At 38.4% G+C, this 22,767-nt stretch overlaps 1 protein-coding gene across 5 annotated transcripts in view; it reads left to right on the top strand.

The window, feature by feature from the left end:
• The window catches only part of SMARCAD1 (SWI/SNF-related, matrix-associated actin-dependent regulator of chromatin, subfamily a, containing DEAD/H box 1), a 76,301-nt gene extending 54,694 nt beyond the window's left edge, over window positions 1–21,607 (top strand). For all 5 annotated transcript variants that reach the window (XM_026660477.1, XM_026660478.1, XM_026660480.2 and 2 more), the window contains 15 exons: window positions 3,647–3,849; window positions 5,565–5,655; window positions 7,209–7,308; window positions 9,476–9,535; window positions 9,732–9,807; window positions 12,490–12,625; window positions 13,601–13,738; window positions 14,107–14,202; window positions 15,551–15,668; window positions 15,861–15,982; window positions 17,138–17,326; window positions 18,565–18,683; window positions 19,527–19,709; window positions 20,355–20,464; window positions 21,036–21,607. In XM_026660477.1, the coding sequence (XP_026516262.1) occupies window positions 3,647–3,849; window positions 5,565–5,655; window positions 7,209–7,308; window positions 9,476–9,535; window positions 9,732–9,807; window positions 12,490–12,625; window positions 13,601–13,738; window positions 14,107–14,202; window positions 15,551–15,668; window positions 15,861–15,982; window positions 17,138–17,326; window positions 18,565–18,683; window positions 19,527–19,709; window positions 20,355–20,464; window positions 21,036–21,097 (1,803 nt within the window). In that variant the 3' untranslated portion in view covers window positions 21,098–21,607. The remainder of the gene's footprint in view (window positions 1–3,646; window positions 3,850–5,564; window positions 5,656–7,208; window positions 7,309–9,475; window positions 9,536–9,731; window positions 9,808–12,489; window positions 12,626–13,600; window positions 13,739–14,106; window positions 14,203–15,550; window positions 15,669–15,860; window positions 15,983–17,137; window positions 17,327–18,564; window positions 18,684–19,526; window positions 19,710–20,354; window positions 20,465–21,035) is intronic.
• Window positions 21,608–22,767: the final 1,160 nt, after the last annotated feature.

Raw genomic sequence — 22,767 nt, 5'->3', positions numbered from 1 at the left:
AAAAAAAAAAAAAAAAAAAATAGTAGTTTGACAGGATCTATTTTCCAGAAATATGTTGATTTGGCATTAATTACACTGCTCTACAGCCAAAATGCTTCTGAAATAAATGTAGTCAAACTTTACTAATTCTTGGTCACTGAGAACGAAAATGATGCTTAAAATTGTTGATTGGCTCTAGTTTTCAAGATATGCTATTGGGTCAGTATATACGACCCTTGACTTGGGAATGGCAGAGGATAAGTGAGTTATAAAGGGAAGGGATCTCAATTTAAACCAGAAATGACTAAAATACATCTTTGACTGGATCTATGAATAAATCTATGACTGGGTTTGGACAGTACTTGCTTTTTAGACAAAACAATGAATGATGCAATCTGAAGCTGGTATTGCGTCATACACGATATGAATTGCATCATGTTATTCCTAGAAGTCATGGATGATGCAATCATAACGAAGCTTACATCACTCTGCTGAACAAATTGCCCTATATCAGCTCTAGAAATCATAGTGTCGTGCTCTCTTATTTGTCAGTGTTTGATTTTTGCAAAGGGACACATTTCTGTTTAGCCAAAGTGAGCAGAGATGCCTCGTACTTGTGTGAACAGTGCAGATAACTTCTGCTATGTTTGTGGTGAAGTGACTTTTGCATCACAAAAGCGCAGTATAACCACCATGGTTAAGAAAGCCTATCACCTTTATTTTGGCTGCAAAATTGGAGATCAGGACAAGAGGTGGGCCCCACACATATGCTGCAACACTTGTGCAACAAATCTTCACCAGTGGTTGAACAGGAAAAGGAAATCTATACCTTTTGCAGTGCCAATGATTTGGAGAGAGCCAACAGATCATACCAGCAATTGTTACTTCTGCATGGTGTCTCCAGTTGGGAAAGGTGTGTCAAAGAAGAAAAAGTGGACTGTGCATTATCCAAACATTCCATCAGCTATACGCCCAGTACCCCACGGAGAAGGACTGCCGGTTCCTGATGCACCAGAATCAGTCTCACTTGAGTCAGACGAGGAAGAGGATGAAACTTCTGGTCCTGAACCATCAATGTCACAGGACCCACATTTTCTCCCATCCTCCTCCTCTGAACCACACCTCATAACACAAGGTGAACTGAATGACCTTGTCAGGGATTTGGAACTACCCAAGAGTAAGGCAGAGCTGTCGGGCTCCAGACTACAGCAGTGGAATCTCCTGGCAGGTGATGTTAGGGTTTCCATGTTCCGTGACCGTCAAAAGGATCTTGTCCCATTCTTCTTCATGGAAGGTGATCTTGTAGCCTGCAACAACATCGATGGTGTGATGGCAGCCCTCAACATTGTTCACGATCCAGATGAGTGGAGACTGTTCATTGATTCATCGAAGACGAGTCTTAAAGCTGTTTTACTGCATAATGGCAATGTTTTGCCATCAATTCCAGTTGGTCATGCAGTCCATATGAAGGAAACCTATGACAACATGAAACAACTTTTGAGGTGCATAAACTATGACCAACATCAGTGGCAGCTTTGTGGCGATTTGAAGGTTGTTGCTCTCTTGCTTGGTCTGCAGACTGGATACACAAAGTACTGCTGTTTTCTCTGCGAATGGGATAGTCGTGCAAGAGATTCCCACTACATCAAGAAAGATTGGCCACTCCAACAGTCATTGGAGCCTGGGAGGAAAAGTGTTCAGCATCCACCACTTGTTGAATCAAGGAAGATTTTGTTACCACCCTTACACATCAAGCTGGGTCTGATGAAGAACTTTGTCAAGGCCATTGACAAAACACAAGCAGCTTTCAAGTACCTCCGTGGAAAATTTCCAAGGTTAAGTGAAGCTAAGATAAAGGAAGGTGTCTTTGTTGGTCCTCAGATTCGTGAACTTCTTCGAGATGATGCATTTGACCACGCAGTGCGTGACAAGGAAAAGACGGCATGGAAAGCCTTCCAGTTAGTGGCAATAAATTTTCTCAGAAACAACCAGGCAGACAACTACAGGTTGTTGGTGGAAAACCTCCTCAGGGCATACAAAAGCCTTGGTTGCAACATGTCACTAAAGATAAATTTTTTGCACTCTCATCTAGATTTTTTTTCCACCAAACTGCGGAGCAGTGAGCGACGAGCACGGCGAGCGATTTCACCAGGACATTGCAACAATGGAGAAACGCTATCAGGGCAAATGGAGCCCATCAATGCTTGCAGACTATTGCTGGACAGTGACGAAATGCTCCATTTAATGAATACAAGAGACAAGCCAAGAAGCGCCGAGTAGACACTGAATAGGACTAAACTATGTACTGAATAGTTTTTTGCCTTTTGTTTCATAATAAATTTTATTTATATAACCCTTTTGCTGATTTTTAAAGTGTTACATAAACAGGACAGGTGAAATATTATCATGTAAAGCAACCATAAACACATGAAAAGACCTAGGTTTACAATTTATGATTAAAACTCTACTATCTACACAATATACATAGACATAAAATGTAAAAACTTAAATATCTTAGAAACAGTAGCCAATCAGTTGTTTTAATTGTCCTATTTGAATTCAGCACATCAAAATACATAATAAATAGCACATTTTATCTCTGAAGCAGATGACTTCTCAAAAATTGTAGACCAGTGTTATATTACCCTACTTTTATTCTTCATTAATCAAGTCCCATATCAGCTGCTTCATTATTTTGCTTGGGATTTATGTCAGACTGACAGGCCTGACTGACAGGCTTGTATGTCTGTCTAATCACGCAGATCATCCCGCTTACCCTTGTTAAAAATTGAGGTAACATTAGCTTTTTTCCAGTCTTCTGGAACTTTCCCAGTCTCCTGCGATTTATTGAAAATCAACATTAGCGGTCAGTCAAGCTCCTGAGCCAGGTCTTCTAAAACTCTTGGCTTCCAGCAGATCTGTTCCTGGGTCTGCAGAGGCCACAGTGGGACGTGCTGTCTGTACCCTGTAATGCTGGGGCTGATTGAAACTCTTGAATGTAAAACATTACAGGGGAGCAGCTCTAGGTATGTGTTTTCAATAAATGAGTAATCTTTTTCTTAATAAAAATAGCACCTGTAGCGCACACATTGAATATCACTAGTCTTGAAGCCATAAAGAAAATGATGTTCCTAAGCAAATTAATGTAGTGGACCTAAGAAGTCACAGTATGAAATACTGAAGAAATGTTTGGAGCAGTTTTTTAGTATTTGCTTCTCTTGTTTAAGAAGGCTCTTTGTCCAAAGGATAGGAGCCAAACTGCTCACATACCACCATAATTCTTACCACTAACACCATTATGTATAGTCTCGAAGCCCTTCAAGAACTCAGGCAATGTGAGCTGAATTTCGCAAAACTCTACAGGTATTATTAAAGGATAGCCCTCCCCTCCTCCCCCCCCAAAAAAAGCCCCTCTTTGAAACAGGTCTAGGGATTGTTCCTTCAGCTCCTAACAGGAATGAAAGGAAGCACATTCAGCTAAGAGCATTAGCAATGAAAGTTCACACTGGCAATGATGTAATAACCTTTATATGTATTTTTCTTACAAAAAATGACTAATACAGTGTTTATGAAAGATTAGAGTTATAAAAGAATGTTTTTAAGCTCCTTGACGGTCATTTTTAATTTTCGTATCCGTGTCAATTGGCGTATTTTTTTCTTTTAATAGTTTACAAAAATGAGTAAGACAAATGGATTATCAGAAGATATTATATGGAACTGCAAAATATTGCTCAAAGAGAGAGACGTGGTTCTAAAACTCATGAACAAATGTGAAGACATTTCAAATAAATTGACAAAACAAGTTACCAGGATCACTGAAGATGGAGGATGCGGATGGAATATAGAGCAACCTTCCATTCTGAATCAAAGGTACATCTGAATACTATCTGGCATACAGAAAAAAATATTTGATTCTATGGACATGTAAAGGCAGAGATTTTCAAAAATGTGAGCCTGAAATTAGGTGTTCAAGACCGTGTTTAGGCACCTAAATAAATGGACTGATTCTTTTCAAAATGGTTGAACACCCAACAGCCCCCTTGACTTAAGTAGGAACTGCTTTGTGCTCAGCACTTTTGGGAATCAGTTCCTACTTACCTTAGATACCTGAATAGAGTTGAGAGGTTAGGAACCTATTTTTGTACATCTGACCCAAAAGGATTTCCTTCATGCTTTAAAAGGTACATGCACTGGGTTGTCATACGTTTACAAAAAAAAAAAAAAAAAAATCTTTGTGGGAGGGACACAAAAGAAGGTAAAAATGGGAGTTTCTGCCATCATGTGTGAGGGAGACTTATTCATGCATTAACTGGTAACCCCCAACTTTTTAATACAAGTTTTATTGAAATGTTATTAAAGAGTCTCCGCAATGGCTTAGGGTATTGTGCATTACAGGCTTTAATAGAGCAAAAAACCTTCCACTTTACTGCTGTTTTTATTTTAAAAATAAAAAAGCCTGGCTTTAGCGTGTCTAAGAGGATGGCATTGGGTGTTATTTATATGGCTGGGATGTGATAGAGAGCCATGGGATAGCCAAAGCACTGTACTGTTAAACCTGAAAGGGTTGCTGAAGTTGACTTGATGTTGATGTAGATGCCCTGATGTTGAGAATCCGTCAGAATTGACTCAACCTTTCAACTTTCCAAAGCAGATAAAAATAAGTTCTGTGCAGTTTGCTGTATGGCTCTGTTTTGAATGAGATCTTGCAAACTGAGGCCTTGATTCTACAAGCTACTCTGCACAGCTTGATGCCTAAACCCACCAAGGAGCCCCTTTTGACCTCAGTGCTGTAGAGCAGCCCACCCATAGCGAGCAATTTTCAGGAATCGAGCGTAAGGTCTTGTGCGCGCTATATGGTCATCAAAAATTCCCTGTGTGTAGTGTATAGTAGTAACTTTGGATGGACTGTTTACACCTCTGATTAAAAGAACAAATAGATATTTTTGTTGAATTGTTTTGTTTTTGGTGTAAAATAAAAATAGTCAAGAGCTAACACTTTCACAGGGTGTTTAGAACTGAAAAATGGATTATCATTCTTGACCGCATACCCTACTTTTCTTCTGTAGTCTCCTGTTCAGTTTTTACTTCTGAAAATAAACTTTCTAAAGAGGGTCACTGTATGAGAGATTACTAATAAGTTGTTCTGCTTTACCAATAGGTGCAGCTGCATCACAGATTCTATAATAGAACTAAAATGGTTTTTCCATGTTTTTAAATAACTATTGTATGCCAGTTACTGATTTAAAAAAAAAAAAAAAGACACAATATAAATGGGCTAAAGGAAAACATTATAGTTTCATTGTTTTAAAATAATTATTAAAATGTGTAATGGATTCAAACAACTAAAAACAATTTTTAAACCGAAGTGACATTTGTTTTGTTTGTAATCATGGGCTGGGAGAGACTTTCAGGACTCCTGAAAGTGAATTCTTGGTTCCCAAGTGGGCCTCAGGTGGAATAAATGGTAGGAAATACTACAATAAACTGTTAGGATGATAATTGTAGAAATGTATTATTTTTGTGATAATCTTTCATATAGAAACAATCAGAAGGGGCTAAAATTGTAAACTATTCTGTTTTTTCAGTATGGAACTCAAGCCCTATCAGAAGATAGGTTTGAACTGGCTAGCGCTACTGCATAAACATGGATTGAATGGTATTTTAGCTGATGAAATGGTAAGTAGAAAACTGAATATTTAAGAAATTTTAAACTGCTCATCTGACCTACTTTTATCTAAATAGTTCATATATTATGCTTAAATGATGTGTTCCATAACCACAAATTAGTAACTTGACATTGATTTAGTTGAAAAACTTTACCAGTGGAAAATCACTTTAAAACTGTTGCTTTGAATCTTTTTCCTTTTCTTAAATTAATTGTGAGTTACTGTAGCTGTAACTAGTGAACTATTACTCACAATCAAAAGTGTCTTTAAATATTCTGAGGGCTATGCCATTAATATTTATTGTAAGTCAGAAGTAGAAATGAGATTGTGAGACAATTTCATTCATACTGTATTGTAAAATTAATTTAAATTTGGAAATCACAAGTTCCTTTGTTTTACGCAGTTACTCAAATTGCAATATCCCTTTACGAGAGAAGGGCTTGAATTTCATAGCGTTGGTTAACTGGGGATCAGATGATGGTTTTGGGTAGTGGAAGCCACTCACATAGCAAAAAGGTTTCTTGAACAAGTAGATGTTTCTCACTGCGATAACATCATACATTTCAGGTGTCTAGTACCAGATTGTAATTTAACCCATAATAAATTTTTCAAATTCTCTTCACCACTTCTAAAACAGCCAGAAGATTGTGAGAAAGGTAGACTAGCAGAGACCCTATCCTCCCCCTAACTTCTCCCTTCCTTCCCCCCCAGCATTTGTCTGTCAGCTGTGAACTCCCTTCTCCCTGTGTCTCTGGGTTTGAAATGGTTTGAGAGAGAAGGTTATGGATTTCTGGGTTCTTAAGTGGCTGTCACCTGTAATTCTGACACTCTCTTGGTTAAATTTACAAGAAGTGATATGCTTGGTGCTATTGCTGTGGATATCTCATTGGGACTCAAATAATGTTCCTTGATTTCCAAGTACTTCACCCTACACTTGACATGAATCCTACTAATACTTCTGTGTGTGGGGTAGATAAGTATTAAGTATTTTAAATAGAAAACACAAAAAGACAGTACAGTAAAAGTTGCTAGAAGCCTACTCCTATTGCGAAGAGCTTTCTACTAAATTTCTCTTCAGAATCCTCGTCTATATCACTCTTGTTGTAAATACATGGAATACACTTTACAAAGATGGTCCTTTTTATATAGGGCACTCAAAGGAGTGCTCTGGATTCCAAATAATGGTCTGCACATCAGTACCACAGGCTGTGGGAAGACAAGTAAAAGGGGGCGGATAGATTAAAATTTAAACTAAAATGAGAACGTTATAAATGGATAAGAATAAATGAAAAGACAGATTAATCTGTAATGAGGTAAGGTTCAGAGGAAGAGAGTCATTAAATGATAGAGGATGATTACTCTCATATTCAGGTGAGTTTCAGGAAGTATATTGTCTAAAATATAACTGTTAAACACTAATATTTTTTATTTTTGTTACACCTTTCCTCTGACCATGTGTAAACACTTGAAAAATATTAAGTTATCAACTCATTAGTCCCAACTATTCTTACTTTTACAATGACTATATCAATTTTAGTTTAAACTGTTAATGTTTCTTCCTAGGGTTTAGGAAAAACAATACAAGCTATAGCATTCCTGGCATACCTCTACCAAGAGGGTGATAAAGGTCCTCATTTGATTGTTGTGCCAGCTTCAACTTTAGGTAAGTTAAGGATTTCACAAGTATTTGTAATGAAATAAAACAATCCTGATTCACTAATAAAAAGATTCTGCAGATTGAAGTCTTACGATCACACCTTTATATATAAATCATGTTTACTTCAGAGGAAAGTTGGTGATGTAATTTCTTTACGATAATGTTGAGTTTTCTAAGGGTATGTCTACACTGCAATTAGACACCCATGGCTGGCTCGTGCTAGCTGAGTCAGGCTCACGGGGCTTGAGCTGCAGGGATGTTTAGTTGCAGTGTAGACTTCTTGGACCTTCCCACCTCGCAGGCTCCTAGAGTCCAGGTTCCAGACCAAGCCTGAATGCCTACACTGCAAAGTAGCCCCGCAGCCTGAGCCCAAGTCAGCTGGCATGGGCCTGCCGTGGGTGTCTAATTGCAGTATAGATATACCCTCCGTGGTTGAAACTAACACTGTTAAACTGAGTTGAAGCCATAGTCTATATTGATACTGAATTTCTTTTAAGACACTTGCATTGAAATTACAGGTTGTAGGTAGGTACAAAAGTGATAATTAAAAAAAATATTATGTATGTTTTGCAAAATGCAGCTACAATTTTAATGCAGTGCTAGTGTGTTAATTTTACTCTAACTTTGGTAGATTCCGGTCACTTAACACAGAATAAGACTGATGTAATTGGTGTTTTATTTCTCTACCACGATCACTTACCTTAAGGGTAGATTTCATTTTTTAAAAATATTACCGGACCCCTTTTGCACTGCAGAATCCCTCGCAAAGGTATGCCAGATCCCTAAAAATGACTGGCTCTGTGCAGAGCTATCAATCTCTTGTTTTTTCATGATTATTAAACTCGCGGGCAATTTTCCTAATTTTTTTTAAAGAACAAAATTTCCCTTACCGTAAAACAATTTTGTGGAATTTTTTAACAACTTGTTTGCTTTGATGACCCGTAGGCAAGATTTATAGTTGGATAACTTCCTAGCTGATGTTTAAATAGAATCATTTATAACTTCCAGGTTTTAAACTGCCTATTTTTATTTACGGTATTGTGTAGCTAAATAGCTTGTCTCTTTCACCAACAGAAATCGGCCAGTAAAAGATATTACCTCACTCAGCTTGTCTCTATTTTAATTTAGACCCTCTTGCTTGTCTAAAATAGCTTCATTTAAATGTGCATTTTTACAATTGAGTCCATCTATTCCAATAATTAAAAGGATATCTTTTCTTTACATCTGAAAGATGTACAGTGAAAGATCTTCTTTCTTGGATTTTTAAAGTGATTTTTAAAGACTTGTGAAAGGTGCCAAATTTATAGCTCTAGAGATGGTAGTCCTTGGCCAAAAAACAGGTACGGTGTGGGGAGTGCAAGAGCAAGGTATCTATAGCTGTGTTGTCAAGATACCTCAATCCTGTCCTAAAGGTCCCTTCTAGGAGGCTATAGGGTAGTTCAGTCTCCATCCCCATTTGGTCCTTAGACCTGTCTGCAGAGATGCCAGTTGTGATGATTTGGGCATCTGTCCATTGAGACCAACCCATGTGTCACATATAACCACAGCTGTCAGTTTGACTCAGTAAGATTGTCAGCAACAACTTTTAATCATTATCTGCCTGGACTTCAACATAGATGTGAAAGAATTTCTATCACTTTTCCAATTCCCGCATCAAGTTTTGTGATGAGGCACTTGTAAATAAAGGTCTCTAGAAATAATTTTTTTAGAGAAATAAATGTCCATTCGGCCCAGAGTCTGAGTATTCTGCACTGGGAAGTTGAGTTTTAACTAATACTGTTTTATATCAAACATCATGATGTTAATGAGCAGAAAAAAATTGAGTCCTTGTAAATTTACATCTAAAATGTGAGCTGTACAGGAGTAATGAAAATCCTCTTTAAAAATGTTGCCTTGAATTATGTAAAAAACCTGGCCTTTTCTTAATCCCCAAGCTCCTGTATATTAGCTTCCAGTGAACGTGGGAAATATGTAGTACCTTTGTCAGCTATTTTTAACATTGCAAGATTTTATAACACAGAAATTTATAAAATAATATCACATTTTTGCTTCAGTATAATTTTATTTGATTTTTAACTGATTTTTAGTCTAGTGCTGAAGAAACCTAAAATGTGTTGTGAAGTGTATTAGTTTATATAAGATTCATATATTGCTTTCTAATAATCTTTTACAGATAACTGGATAAGAGAGGTTAATCTGTGGTGTCCTGCTCTTGATGTCCTTTTTTATTATGGTAAGAAATCTATTAGTCTTCAAAATACAGAAGCAAAAACATAAGTTTTAAGGCTAATCTGATAATGTGGCTGCATGTGCAACATAATAGAACATGAAATAGACATTGGACAGAGTTTTCAAGATAATAGTTTAAATACAGATAGTTAATGCACAAAAAATATTGTACTAATGTATCTATTTTTTTCTTCCTGTAGGATCCCAAGAGGATCGTAAGCAACTCAGAATTGACATTAATAATAAAGTTGTAAATTTCAATGTGATTGTGACCACGTAAGTACTGTAATTAAAAGAAACCAGTAAATGAAATCAAAATGTTGCTCTACTGACCTCTAGTGGTATTACAGAGCATCATCAACTTCTTGAATATAGAATCGTATTTCAGCTCTCAAACAAGGAGTTGAATTGGGTCAGCAGAGAGTACTGTCCGTTGATTTTTTCAGTCTTACTGTTCACATGGCCAGTGTCAAAGCTTAGCACCTTTTTTGTGGTAGATATGTAAAACCGCTCTGACCCACAGCATGGTACTGCTTTCTCTGCCTTTAGTCAATACAGAAGGAAGAGTTTAGAATACAACCAAGAGCTGTGGGAGCTACACAAGGAATGCCACGATCACTGGTAGCTCAGGATAGGTGGAAGAAGCTCACAAACTATTGTGATGTTGGATATCAACATCGTATAGAGTACTATAAGATGTTGTCTTATGGTGACTAACAGCATAGGGAAGAGAAGGGTACTGGAAAAATATATCCGAGATTTCTCCTTAAATGGAAGACAGCTAAAGGGGAGTTGAATGAGGAAAGCTGTGTATGGGTACATTCCTGTACATGCCACTGTCTAGATTTGACCATTATGGAGAATTGTAATTGATTGAAAATGCAAATTAAAGTAAAAGGCCCAGGAATTCTCTTCCTTTGGAAAGTTTTGAAATATCTTGTGCAATTTCCTTCCTTTTTGGAAGTTAGACATTTCAAGATGAAGATTTTACTTAAAAAAAGTAAGCTCACATTCATCTGTAATTTGCCAGTGCCAAATTGTGTTCTGTAACAAACAAAAAAAAGGCAACTGTACCCTAAAGTCACCAGTATCATTGTATCCCAAAGTCCTTCATGTACCCCTTGTAAATACACAGTACAAATACTCAACATTTGCAAAATGCAAACATAACCTGCTTTGGGCTTTTTACATCTTTTATCCCATCTGTATAAAAAATATTGGGGCTTATGTGTCTGTCCTCATTTGTGGCTCTCAAGCCCCTTCATTCTGCAGATTGAAGCCCCCAGATTGTTAAATCAAACAAGAATGTGCCTTGTCTTCAATATTTTTGTACTATACTTTCTATTAAATATTTTTTGATCTCATAGGTTTTCTACTTTTCTCTCTTTTTTTTTTTTTTTTTTTTTTTTTTTTTCTATTTTTTGTTTGATTCTGCCATTGACTTGGCTTTATACTTTCAGATTTTCAGCTGGTTAGGTTTTCCTTTTCTTAATCTAAAGCTCCTTTCAGTCCCATTCTCCCTTCTTCCTATGTGACTGCTTTCCTGATTACTTCTTCCTGCTCCCACTACCTCTTCCTCAGAAAGACACCTGTCAGGCACTCATCTTAGGAATGAAGAGTTAAAGGTGAGGCCTGCTCACCAGACATAAATTGGAACTGATTGATTGATGCAGGGCAGAGGTTCTGGTGTCAGACAGGACCATGGGACCATCCCCTAACTAGATGGAGGAATGTGTAAATGCAAGACCAGTTGTCCCTTGTGCTGTTGGAGATGGGAAGGAGTCATTAAACCTGTTTGGAATTTAGTTTAACTACTAGAATCTGTGTTGAAGTTCATAGGCACACTTGCACCTCTTTAAGTGCATGTTTAAAACTTAACAAACCTCTACACATACTCAGTAATTTGTAAACATGCATAACTTGGTTCTCGCAAACAACTTTTTTAAGCCTTGAAACATTCTCAGTTAAGACTACTGAGTTTAAAACCTCAGAAAAGTAATAGCCCTCTTTTTAAAAATGAGAAAAAAATATTAACAAAATAATGTGAATATTTTGAGTCAAGAAATGTGTGAATTTCACCTTCACAGAATTCTGATGGCAATAAGGATTTTGCTCAGAATGTAGTAGACCGGGGTGGGCAAACTTTTTGACCTGAGGGCCACATCTGGATATAGAAATTGTATGGCGGGCCATGAACGCTCACAAATTGGGGGTTGGGACCAAGGGGTTCAGAGGGCGGGATGGGGATCAGGGCTAGGGCTGGGGCAGGGGGATGGAACATGGGGAGGGGGCTGAGGGGTGCAGGCTCCAGGTGGTGCTTACCTCACGCAGCTCCTGGAAGCAGCGTCATGCCCCCCCTCTGGCTCCCACGCAGAGGCGTGGCGCTGGGCGGCTCTGCATTTTGCCCCGTCCACAGCCACCGCTCCCATTGGTTCCCGGCCAATGGGAGCTGCGGGGAGTAGCACTTGGGGTGAGGGCTGTGTGCGGAGCCCCCTGGCCCTGGCTGCCCCATGCTGCCCCTACACATAGGAGCCGGAGGGGGGACATACCACTACTTCCAGGAGCCGCACGGAAAGCCCCCGACCCTGCTCGCTGGAGCACGGAGCGGGGCAAGCCCTTGCTCCCTGGCAGGAGCTCGAGGGCCGGATTAAAAGGTCCGACAGGCCGGACGTCGCCAGCGGGTGGTAGTTTGCCCACCCCTGTAGTAGACATTGAAGTTCTATATTGAGAATTGATTATGCAGAATATCAGCTTCTTTTTTGGTATTCTGTAATTGTCAGCTCCAAACTGTTGTGGTTGGTCTCTTTCAAAGATACTGCTTATTGGGACATTATCATTTTGTTTAAATGTCTGTTATGTCATACTTTTAGGGCTTATAATTTAACTGAGTTTAAATTGCAGTATACCCTGTGTTAATAGAAGTATTAAACATTCACTTACTATGTATTCCTCTGACAGGTATAACTCTGCAATTAGCAGTGCAGATGACCGTAGCCTGTTTCGCCGTCTGAAGCTTAACTATGCAATCTTTGATGAAGGTCACATGTTGAAGAACATGGGTTCTGTACGCTACCAGCACCTAATGACAATTAACGTAAGAGATTTTTTTTTTTTTTTTTTTTTTTTTTTTGGAGTAGTCCTTCCCTCCATTTACTCGCGGGGGCATGATGAAATTTTGGTCTGAAACAAGAAATAGAATTCTTAATATAAGGCATTGTATGTTACAAATTTAGGAACATGATTGCATGCAACTAAATGCCAGTCTGGATATAGAACTAGTTCGTACTTTGGTAACTGTAAATGGAGATTTATTTCCCAACTAAATATAAAGCATCTTCTTCTTACAGGGTCTCTCTAAAGTAGTAGTCAAATTTTAGAATTTTGCTTGATCTCAAACTCTTACACTGAAATATAAATTGTCTAAGATGCAATAACCACCTGTAAGTAGTTCTCAAACTATGGAAAAGAGATTGTGCCAAAATGATAGGGTACTTGGGTGTGTATGAAGGGTTTACTACTCTGGTTAATATAAATCATACAAATTAAGAGTTGTAAGAGGTATGTGTGTGCAGTTCTAAAAAGAGACAATAATTATGCTGATGAGCTGTTTGTTAACCTATTTGAAAATATGCCACGGTCTAAAGTTGGGGGAGGAACAAATATGAGGATTTCAGGAATCACTTTTCAGCTACAATTGACTTGAAAAGAAGTAAGGTATACAGCAAATCTCATGAGGTAAATTTCCAACTTAACCCTTTCAAAAATTTCCAGTCTACCCAGCATTTCTTGCAGAAGAAGCAAAATGTGGCTGTAAGAAAGATCATCCATTCAGAAAACTTGAGGCATGTCACTAGGTGGGGCCGAACATCACTGGAAACTAGTCCATTTGATGCATATTGTGGGCATGAAATATATGGTTGAAAAAAGGGATAGAACTGAATGCTAAATTCCTGTCTTCTGTGACTTTTTCAGCACAAAATTTGCCTAAGCTATTCTTTAGAAGGAAAATGTTAATTCCTCTGGTATTCATTTCATGTTATTTTTGTGACTTTTCATATTGGCCGAATAGGCAAAGAATCGTCTGCTGCTAACAGGCACTCCAGTTCAAAATAACCTGTTGGAATTAATGTCTCTATTGAATTTTGTCATGCCACATATGTTCAGTGGTAGCACCAGTGAAATCCGGAGGATGTTCTCTTCAAAAACAGTAAGCAGTAAAAATACTTTTTATTTCAAAAGGATACTTTCATTGCTGTAATACTCCTCTTTTACATGGTTTGGTTTAGTTATTATTATTTAGTTATTCCCAAGTTTTGGGAACTTGGTAAACCCTTGAAAACATCATATCCATACAAACTAAACCAAATGGGTGAAATTGTATTGTAGCTCGGTGTCCCAAAACTCTTGTAATTTTTGGTTACATGAGACCAAAGGAGGGCACTTTTTTCCCTTTTCTGGCTCCTGGGTGATTGTCTCTCAGGTTGGAGCATGCAAACTAAGTAGTAATAATGGCATTAATAGAGTTGAGAATTTTCACATTATAAAACTTTGAATTTTTTCTAATATTTTTCTTAGAAAGCTGCTGAAGAACACAGTATATATGAAAAGGAGCGGATCGCTCATGCGAAGCAGATCATAAAGCCATTTATCTTGAGAAGAGTAAAGGATGAGGTAAATCTGTTAACTTGCAGCTATGCTAATGAATCTGAAGTGGTGGTGTAACCATGTTGGTCCCAGGCTATGGAAGACAAGGTGGGTGAGGTAATATCTTTTATTGGACCAGCTTCTGTTGGTGAAGAGGACAAACTTTCGAGCTTCACAGAGCTTTTTGTCAGGTCCCTCTGTGAAGCTTAAAAGCTTATCCCCTCCATGAACAGAAGATGGTCCAATAAAAAATATTGCTTCACCCAACTAGTCTCCCTCAATGAATATGAAATAATTTTATTTTTGTAGTGTAAAACATTGAGAACTCTTTTAAAAGGTAACACAAGAACTTAATTTTAGGAAACTTAATAGCAGTGAAGATATTGAAAATTCTTATAGTATATGCAAGAACCTTCTGTAAGGTTTGGGTGACATTTTCTTGAGCCTCTGTCCCCTACCTTAGACCCAATCAGTCCACTTCTCCTCATCACCAGAAGTCTACAACTCCTTCCCAACCACCCCACCCCACCCCAAAAAAATGAGGCTTCAGCTACTTCTCTTCTTCCATGAGTTACTCTTCTTTTCCTCATAGAACTTTACTTTTTGCCCATACTGTTTCTGGTGCTTATTTGTTTCCTGCCTCTTTCTGTTTACAGTATTGTAAGTGATTGTCCCGATGGCATCTCTGAGATTTGCTGTACTGTTAAGCTGTAGCCAACAAATGAGTGGCCTCACTTATCACAAGTGCTATTCTGCTTCACAGTAACATCATTTTAATCAAAAGATTAACTGCATATATATGGTATAGCTGCAACTGTGGGTTTAAAGTATCTTGGGGTCCTCAAAGCCTTTTTTGTTCTGTTTAAGAACCCAAAGACCATTAGGGTGCTTGGTTCTGTCCCTGGTAGAAGTAGCTTGTCACTGGCCCCATCCATCTAGGATTGCCTGCATGTAAGAATTGAACAAATGTTAACAGCATTCACATTCTAATGTGTAGAAATTTGATCTTAATCTTGCTGACATTTCTTCTTTCCCTGTTTGTTAATGTGTTCCCTTCACTGCTTAGTGTCATCTGTTACTAGTTAATCAACGAACCCTAAGCAGAGATTTGTCTGATAAGCAGGAAAATACTTTTCAAATATTTTTTAAAATATTTCTTCAACTTTGAAGTCTATCGACTTCAATTCTTAGGACATGATTCGAAGTCCATTACGGTCAGTGAAAAGACTTAATGGTTTTTAATGGTCTGTGGATCAGGCCCCTAAAGAGTTGCTCTTAAATACACATTGTTGCAGTTCACCTTGTGGGCAAAGCACAATTTCAAACCATTCAGAGTAATCATTATTCACTTGAAATTTTTATCTTGTCTCATCAGGTCCTTAAACAACTACCCCCCAAAAAAGATCTTATTGAGTTGTGTGATATGTCAGAGAAACAGGAACAGCTGTACTATGACCTCTTCAACAAACTAAAGAAATCTATTGACAGCCAGGGTATGTGAGGGTCTGGTTGTTTTTCCCAAACTGTCTCTTAAATTGTACTAAGTTTTTGATTTGTGGAAACATCCAATATTCATTAGTTTTAGAAAACTCAGGTCATAGTTGCATAGATTAAATGTTCAATTTTTTTATTTGTTTCATTAAATCAAATGTGTGGAAATGATGGCAATATTTTTTTGGTCATAGAAAAAAACTCAGAAATGGGCAATGTCATGATGCAGCTGAGAAAAATGGCAAATCATCCTCTCTTACACCGCCAGTATTACACAGCTGACAAACTGAAGATGATGTCAATGCTTATGCTCAAGGTACGCTCATAGGATTCACAAACGTACTGTAACTTCTCTGAATTCTTCTTTTCAGGATCTTGAACAACAATGTTTGGGTGCCAGTCACTTGATCAGAAGTACCTATTTGTAAAACTTTATTTCTTTAGATTTTTCCAGTTGCATTTATCCAATGCCCAGATTGCATTGCAGACATTTTAAAATTTGAAAATAAACTTCCAGATCAGCTCTAAGAAGACTTGCTTAGGAAAGACATTTCTGGTCCCACATTAGACCACTTTTCGTCAGCCCCCTCATTTTCTTGGTTGACCCTTCTCCTTATTACATGAAAAGCTTGGAAGAACAGTTGGGTCTGCCAGCATTTCCTGAAGGTCACCAAATGTGGGCTGTAGAGAACCGAAGTGGGGAAAGCGTATATACATGAACTATCCTTTTCCTAATTTGGCTTTGATTAACTCGCACTGTGTTTTGGATTAGATCTCATTTTAAAACAAGAAAATTAAGAACCAATCTGAAAATATAATAGGCACCTTAATAAAAGTATAAATGTAACCAGATTTGAATGTGCACATGTCAGCTGTGCCTGGAGCCTAATTTGGGGGGGGGGGGGAACTCCAGGGGGGAGATGAAGCAGTTCCCCCCCCCCTTTTTTTTTTCCAATCTCCCCTCCCACTTTATAGATATGGCTCTTTTCCTTTCCTCTTTTTGCCCAGGCATGACATCCCTCTACCAGCACTACAACCTGGGCAGGGCTTCCCATGTTTTCTATCATTGATCCAAGGATTGGATTCCCCTTGAAGGAGTATTTCTTCAAGGGAAAAGGCCTGACATAGGGATAAAAGGTCCTATGGTTTGAGGGTGTGTGGTTGGTGGCTAGTGAAGTAAAAGGTATTCCCAGTAGTTCTTCATAATTCAAGTTTCTGTAGAATCTTACCCCAGATGACAGACATCAATCCTCCACCATCTCCTATAAACTGAACTTGAAGAGTTAATTTTGCATTCGACCCCTGTGAACCAAATTAGTGTGTGCACAGGCCTGGTTTCTGGTGCTTTTGTTCTCTGCAAAAATATTGGATGCAACTGTAGTTGCATAATCTTACTGGCTCTTTAAGGTAAGTATAAATATGCCTCCAGTGGAATGCATTATATTCATTTTGTTACCTTTTTTACTTTTAGGAACCCACGCATTGTGATGCCAATCCTGACCTCATCTTCGAAGATATGTCTGTGATGACAGATTTTGAACTGCATTTGCTTTGTAAACAGTATGCTAGTGTCAGTGACTTTAAGTTAGAGATGGATACAGTTTTGGATTCTGGAAAATTTAGAACACTTGAGCGCATCCTCTCTGACCTTAAAGAAAAGGTTTGCACTAAAAGAATATTCTAGTTTAAACGTCTTCTGCTTTTCACAACTTTGTTTACCACTGATTTACTGAATCCCTATTAACAGGCAGCTTTTACATGCTATCTTGATTTTTCTATAGAATACTACAGGATAGCTTATGACTTTATGGCACATATTTGATAGAACTGTACTGCTGTTCTGTATCACACATGCAATTGATTGAATAGGGAAAATTGCCATCCTGCAAAAGTGTTCAAAGAAGTGTGTTTAGGGTTGCTCAATGTTCAGTGCTAACAGTAATGAATCATATTGCTTTTCTGAAAAAGCTGTTTTTTTACCTTTTGTACTAATAAATAGGATTAGATATTCTAGTGTATATAAAACTGTGCAAAAACAATATTTAAAGCTTAGGGAAAACTAAATGTTTTTCCCTGTTTCCTCCAATAATCAGAATATTCATCCTGGAACACTACCATAGCCTCTTAAGGTATGTCTCAACAGCAGCTGGGTGGTGTAATTCCTAGCCTGGGTAGACATACTTGCGCTAGCTCTACTTGAGCTAGCACACTAAATATAGCAGCGTGGCCATGGTGGCACGAGTGACAGTTTGGACTACCTGCCCAAGTATGTACACAGGTTGTTGGGTGGCATTGTACTCGGGTGGCTAGCTCAAGCCACCACCTATGCCCTTGTGGTCACTCTGCTATTTTTAGCATGTTGGCTCAAGCAGAGCTAGGAAGAAGGGGTGAAGATGATGATGGATTACAAAAACAAGATTATGGTGTTCATTACTTTAGGCATTTGTACAGGCGCCTCGGACAGTAATGACCAGCAAGGCTATGTTTCTTCCCTGTTGCAAGGAAAACAATTTCAAAATAAATCTATTTTAATAAAAGTATTACTCGTGGGGGTTTTTGTGTGTTTGCAGTTGCACGTATAAGAGATTTTACTGTATTTAACTGCTAGTGCCCAAATTACGTAAATGTTCAAATTAGGGTGCCTAAAGTTAGTAATCTAAATACATGTTTTGGCACCTAAATAAAAGTGATCTGCTATTCCGGGGTGCTGAACACCCCACCTCTTATTGAAAGTAGACCAGTTTAATTTAAGTGCCTAAATATGGATTTTGGTGGCTGATCTAGGCATCGAGGTTGGAAAATTTAGGCCCAAATGTATAGTGCAAATAAGTGATTTTCTAATAAAACATTTATGTAATTAATGTCTTCCCTAACTGACTTCTTTTCCTCCTTCCCCAGGGTGATAGAGTTGTATTGTTTAGCCAGTTTACTATGATGCTGGACATTTTAGAAGTTCTCCTAAAACAGCAACAGCACCGATATATTAGGCTGGATGGAAAGACACAGATTTCTGAAAGGTAAGTGAAACTTTCTTTGCGGGAGGTGCGAGTAAGTTAATGCACATGTGCAGTTGTTTTTCCCACAAAATTGAGAATTTCAGGTGTAGACATTCACTACAGCAATGGGAGGGGTTCTCCCATCATGTAGTTAATCCACCTTCTCCTTAAGACGTGGTAGCTAGATTGAGGGAAAAATTGTTCTGTCAACCTAGCACTGTCTACATGGTGGGGGTTAGTTTAACTAGGTCGCTCAGGGATGTTGATTTTTCACACCCCTGAGTGACATAGCTCAGTCGACTTAACCTTTGAGTGTAGACCTCTCTGTCCCTCCACTGGCTCTCCTTTCTCCACTAAACCAAATTCAAGTTTCTTGTCTTCACCATCTGGTCCCCTGATATTCTCCTCTTTCCTGTCTACCCTTTGTTTCTTTAAGCATCATCCTCTCCACTCTCCCACAGATGCCAGTCAATGCCCTCCTTGGCTTCTTCCACAATCTTTTCTATTTTTTCTTCTGTCACCTTCTATTTGTAAAGTGCCCTTTCTGAGCTGGTTTGGAAGGCCACTAACCTCTCTTGACTCAGTCTTCTCCTCCTTAAGATCCTCTTTAGCCATCTGATAGTGATTAGGATGTGAGGCACTTGGGAGTAATGTACTTTTATGTGTAAATTGGGGGGGAGGAGTGTATTTATATTAAAAAAGTGGAACTGAAAGGATATTACTCTTCATCCTGACTGCTTTGCTTACATATTGATTTCCTCCCCCCCTCTCCGCCGCCCCCATTCCTCTGTCTGGAAAACAGCTATTGTAATTAACAGAATTGTTTTTCACAAGGCATGATTTGTGTGTGCTTTAATTTTGTAGAATACATCTGATAGATGAATTCAATACAGATATGGGTATTTTTGTATTCCTGCTTTCGACCAAAGCTGGTGGCCTAGGAATAAATTTGACTTCAGCAAATATTGTTATTCTTCATGACATTGACTGCAACCCTTACAATGACAAGCAAGCAGAAGATCGATGCCATAGAGTAGGTCAGACCAGGTAAGTTTTTAATTAATATTACATTAGCAAACTGAAAGAAGTTTATGCAGTATGTGTTTGTCCCTGCCTGCTCTATAGTTTGGAGATGGTGGATATTAGGGAGATGGAAGAAGAAAAGATACAGGTAGTTGAAAATAACGTGCAGAGGAGAATGGCAGGCAAGCAGAGAGTAGACAGAGTGCACATGGAAGAAACTAGGGGGAAGATGAATTGGGACTTTGATAAGCTGGAGAATTTGAGGTGGGTGGTACATGTGATAAGAGCAATCAGCAAAGAAATTATGGGAAGAAGATGACAGCAAGATAGGCCATGAAAGACAGAGGATATGATGGAAGGACTGTTAGAGAAGTTGGAAGAGAAAAGGACTGGAAATCAAAGACCTATGAATTTGTGCCATGGACCGAAAGGAGTGCAAGGAATCGTGGGCACCTCCTGTCCCTTGTAAATAGGAAAAGAAGTCAAGAAGTGAAGTGAAGAAGTGATTGCACTAATTTGAGAGAGTTGGATTTTGGCAGGCCTGGGGTAGGCATGATAACTTTCTGGGAGGTATCAGGCTAAATAGCTCCGAACTGTGGAAAGGAACAAGTAATTCTTAATTCACAGTAATGATATAATAGACTTAATCCTCTTTTTTGTGGGTTTTAGAGAAGTACAAGTCATAAAGCTAATCAGTAAAGGGACTATTGAGGAGTCTATGCTCAAAATCAGTCAGCAGAAGTTGAAGCTAGAGCAAGATATGACTGCAGTAGATTTAGGTAAGTCTTTATTACTCATATTAGTTAATGTCATCTTTCATAGCTGTCCTCTATATAGAACTAAATAAATTTGCTACTTCTCCTTAAAGTGCAGTTTTACTCTGAAAACTGAGTCCTTGGTGTTGAAAATCCAGACTGCTTCCCGTGTCCCCTGTCTCATTGTCACCTAGTTTTCTCTTAACTTCTGCAATGCACTTATGTAAAATAGAAATTAATATTAAAAATACCACCAGATTTACTGTACTGATTATATTCACTTTCCTGGTTAATTCAATAAAAACCTTCATTTTTATTTCACTTGAAGCTGCCCCAGAACTCAATACTGGAATATCACAAATGCAGGGGCTTGCCTCTGAATACTCTGGGCATGATGGATGATTACAGTTGATAATCTTAGTAGTGAAAACCCAATGGTGTTCTACACATTGAAAGAGCTACAGTCAAGTCAAGGGGGAGGGACTTCTTGTTGAAGTGTAAAACTAGACAGAGCCTTGCTGCTTGGATGAACAGGGTTTATTCATGTGAAATGTTTTCATTAATGCAGCATTAATGGTTTGCTTTTATTCTGCAGGAGAAGAAGGGACCATTCCAGCAGATATAGCCACATTATTAAAAACTTCATTAGGTCTGTAAAATGTAAATAAAATAGCTGTGGATTTTATTGGCGAGAAAAAGGCAATGTGGTACACCCATGGACTTTTACATTACTGGTGACCATAAGTTTTATGAACATTTATAACTTTTTGTAATTCCTTTCCTGTATTTCTCATGGTATTGAAGATTTTTAACACTGATAGAATTCTCCAGATGCTTGAAAACAAAATGTGTAAATGCCACACACATATGTAGTGCATAAAATGTTGAATAATCCATATTTTACAAAGCAGTTTTAAAAATGGGGACCTAGTTAGTAATGACTTTACCAGATCTGCTAATGCTTAAGATTTGTCAGTATTTTTGTAATTATTTCTACCTCCCAAATATATATAAGAACTGTCTGTTTCACTGGATAATGTGTGTAGATTTTTTTTTTTTACATGTGCCTTATTTGACAATGCTCATGTCTGTTCATGCTTGTTTTTGTTCATTTGAAGTACTGTACTGTTTTTGTATCAACTTGTTCAAATAAAATTGTCTAGATGACCTGGGTCTTTTTTATTTGAAACAATGTTCTACTTTACCAGTAGGAACAAAATAAAAAGCAGCAGCTTTCAAACTGTTGCAGATATTCTACTCTAACTGCTCTTTGCTTAATCAAATAATGGTAATATTTCATTTGTACTGCACTCAGAACTGTGCTTAGAAACGTGGATGTAAAGATTGAGTTCCTGCCCTATAGAACTTTCAGCCTAAGGCCATGATCCTGTAAAGACTTTATGCACTGAAAGTACTGGGTAGTTCTGTTGATTTCAGTGGGACAACTCAGTGTGTAAAATGAAGCATGTAAGGCAAAGATTTAATTATAAACAGGGCACAAGTGAGATCAATAACCAAGGTAAGGAAAAGAGAGGAATCCTAACAGGATTACAAGCATAAGGTTCTTTCTTTAAAGTGGCATCTAAGATGGCCCTGAACTTTGAGAAACCTATGGAAAACAGCTCTTTGGAAGAGGTTATAAAAATGTTATGCAGCCCCAACCACCTCACTTGCTTCCTTGCTGCAGTTGGGGCTGGACTTTACCTCCATTGACCTCTCCATGTCTAGGGAAACTTCTAGCATTTTGATCAAAACTCTCTTAATTTCTAGTCCTGCCTTATAATTACTCTAGTTCATTAGCTAGTTTATAGGGGTATATCTACACAACACCTGGGAGCTGAGATTCCTAGCTCTGGTGAGAGATACTCATGATAACCTCTGCTTAAAGTAGAATGCTAAAAACAGCCATTTAACTGCAGCTGCATGAACAGTGGTTTGGGCTAGCTACCCAAGTACAATCCCATCTGACCTCCTGGGTATGTACATGGGTAGCTAGCCTGAGGAAGCGAAACGCAGTAAGAAGACAGTAAAGAGCAGATGAGAGGCCTGAGAAGAGGAGAGACAAAGAGCAGCAGAGAATTGCCTGAGGGAAAGAGCTGCAGGAAAGCTCAAGGAGAGCAGTAACTGTGAGCTGCTGGTGATAAGTTCAAAGGAAATGGCTGAAGGATGGATTAGAGCTGGGGAACCCTGCCAAATTGAAGGAAGGCTGGTGCAGTGGCCCCTAGGAATGAGGAGAAGAACCAGCATGGTCAGGATAAAGTTGGGCCCAGAAGTAAGGGTTGACTTCAAAGGGATTTTCTGGGGAGCAGGTGTAGGACTCACAGGCT

This window comes from Terrapene carolina, unplaced genomic scaffold, assembly GCF_002925995.2.
Source record: "Terrapene carolina triunguis isolate 2854851 unplaced genomic scaffold, T_m_triunguis-2.0 Scaffold789, whole genome shotgun sequence".
NCBI lineage: Eukaryota > Metazoa > Chordata > Testudines > Emydidae > Terrapene > Terrapene triunguis.
Note: the sequence above shows the minus strand (reverse complement) of the source record. Positions and strands in the feature narration are given on the sequence as shown.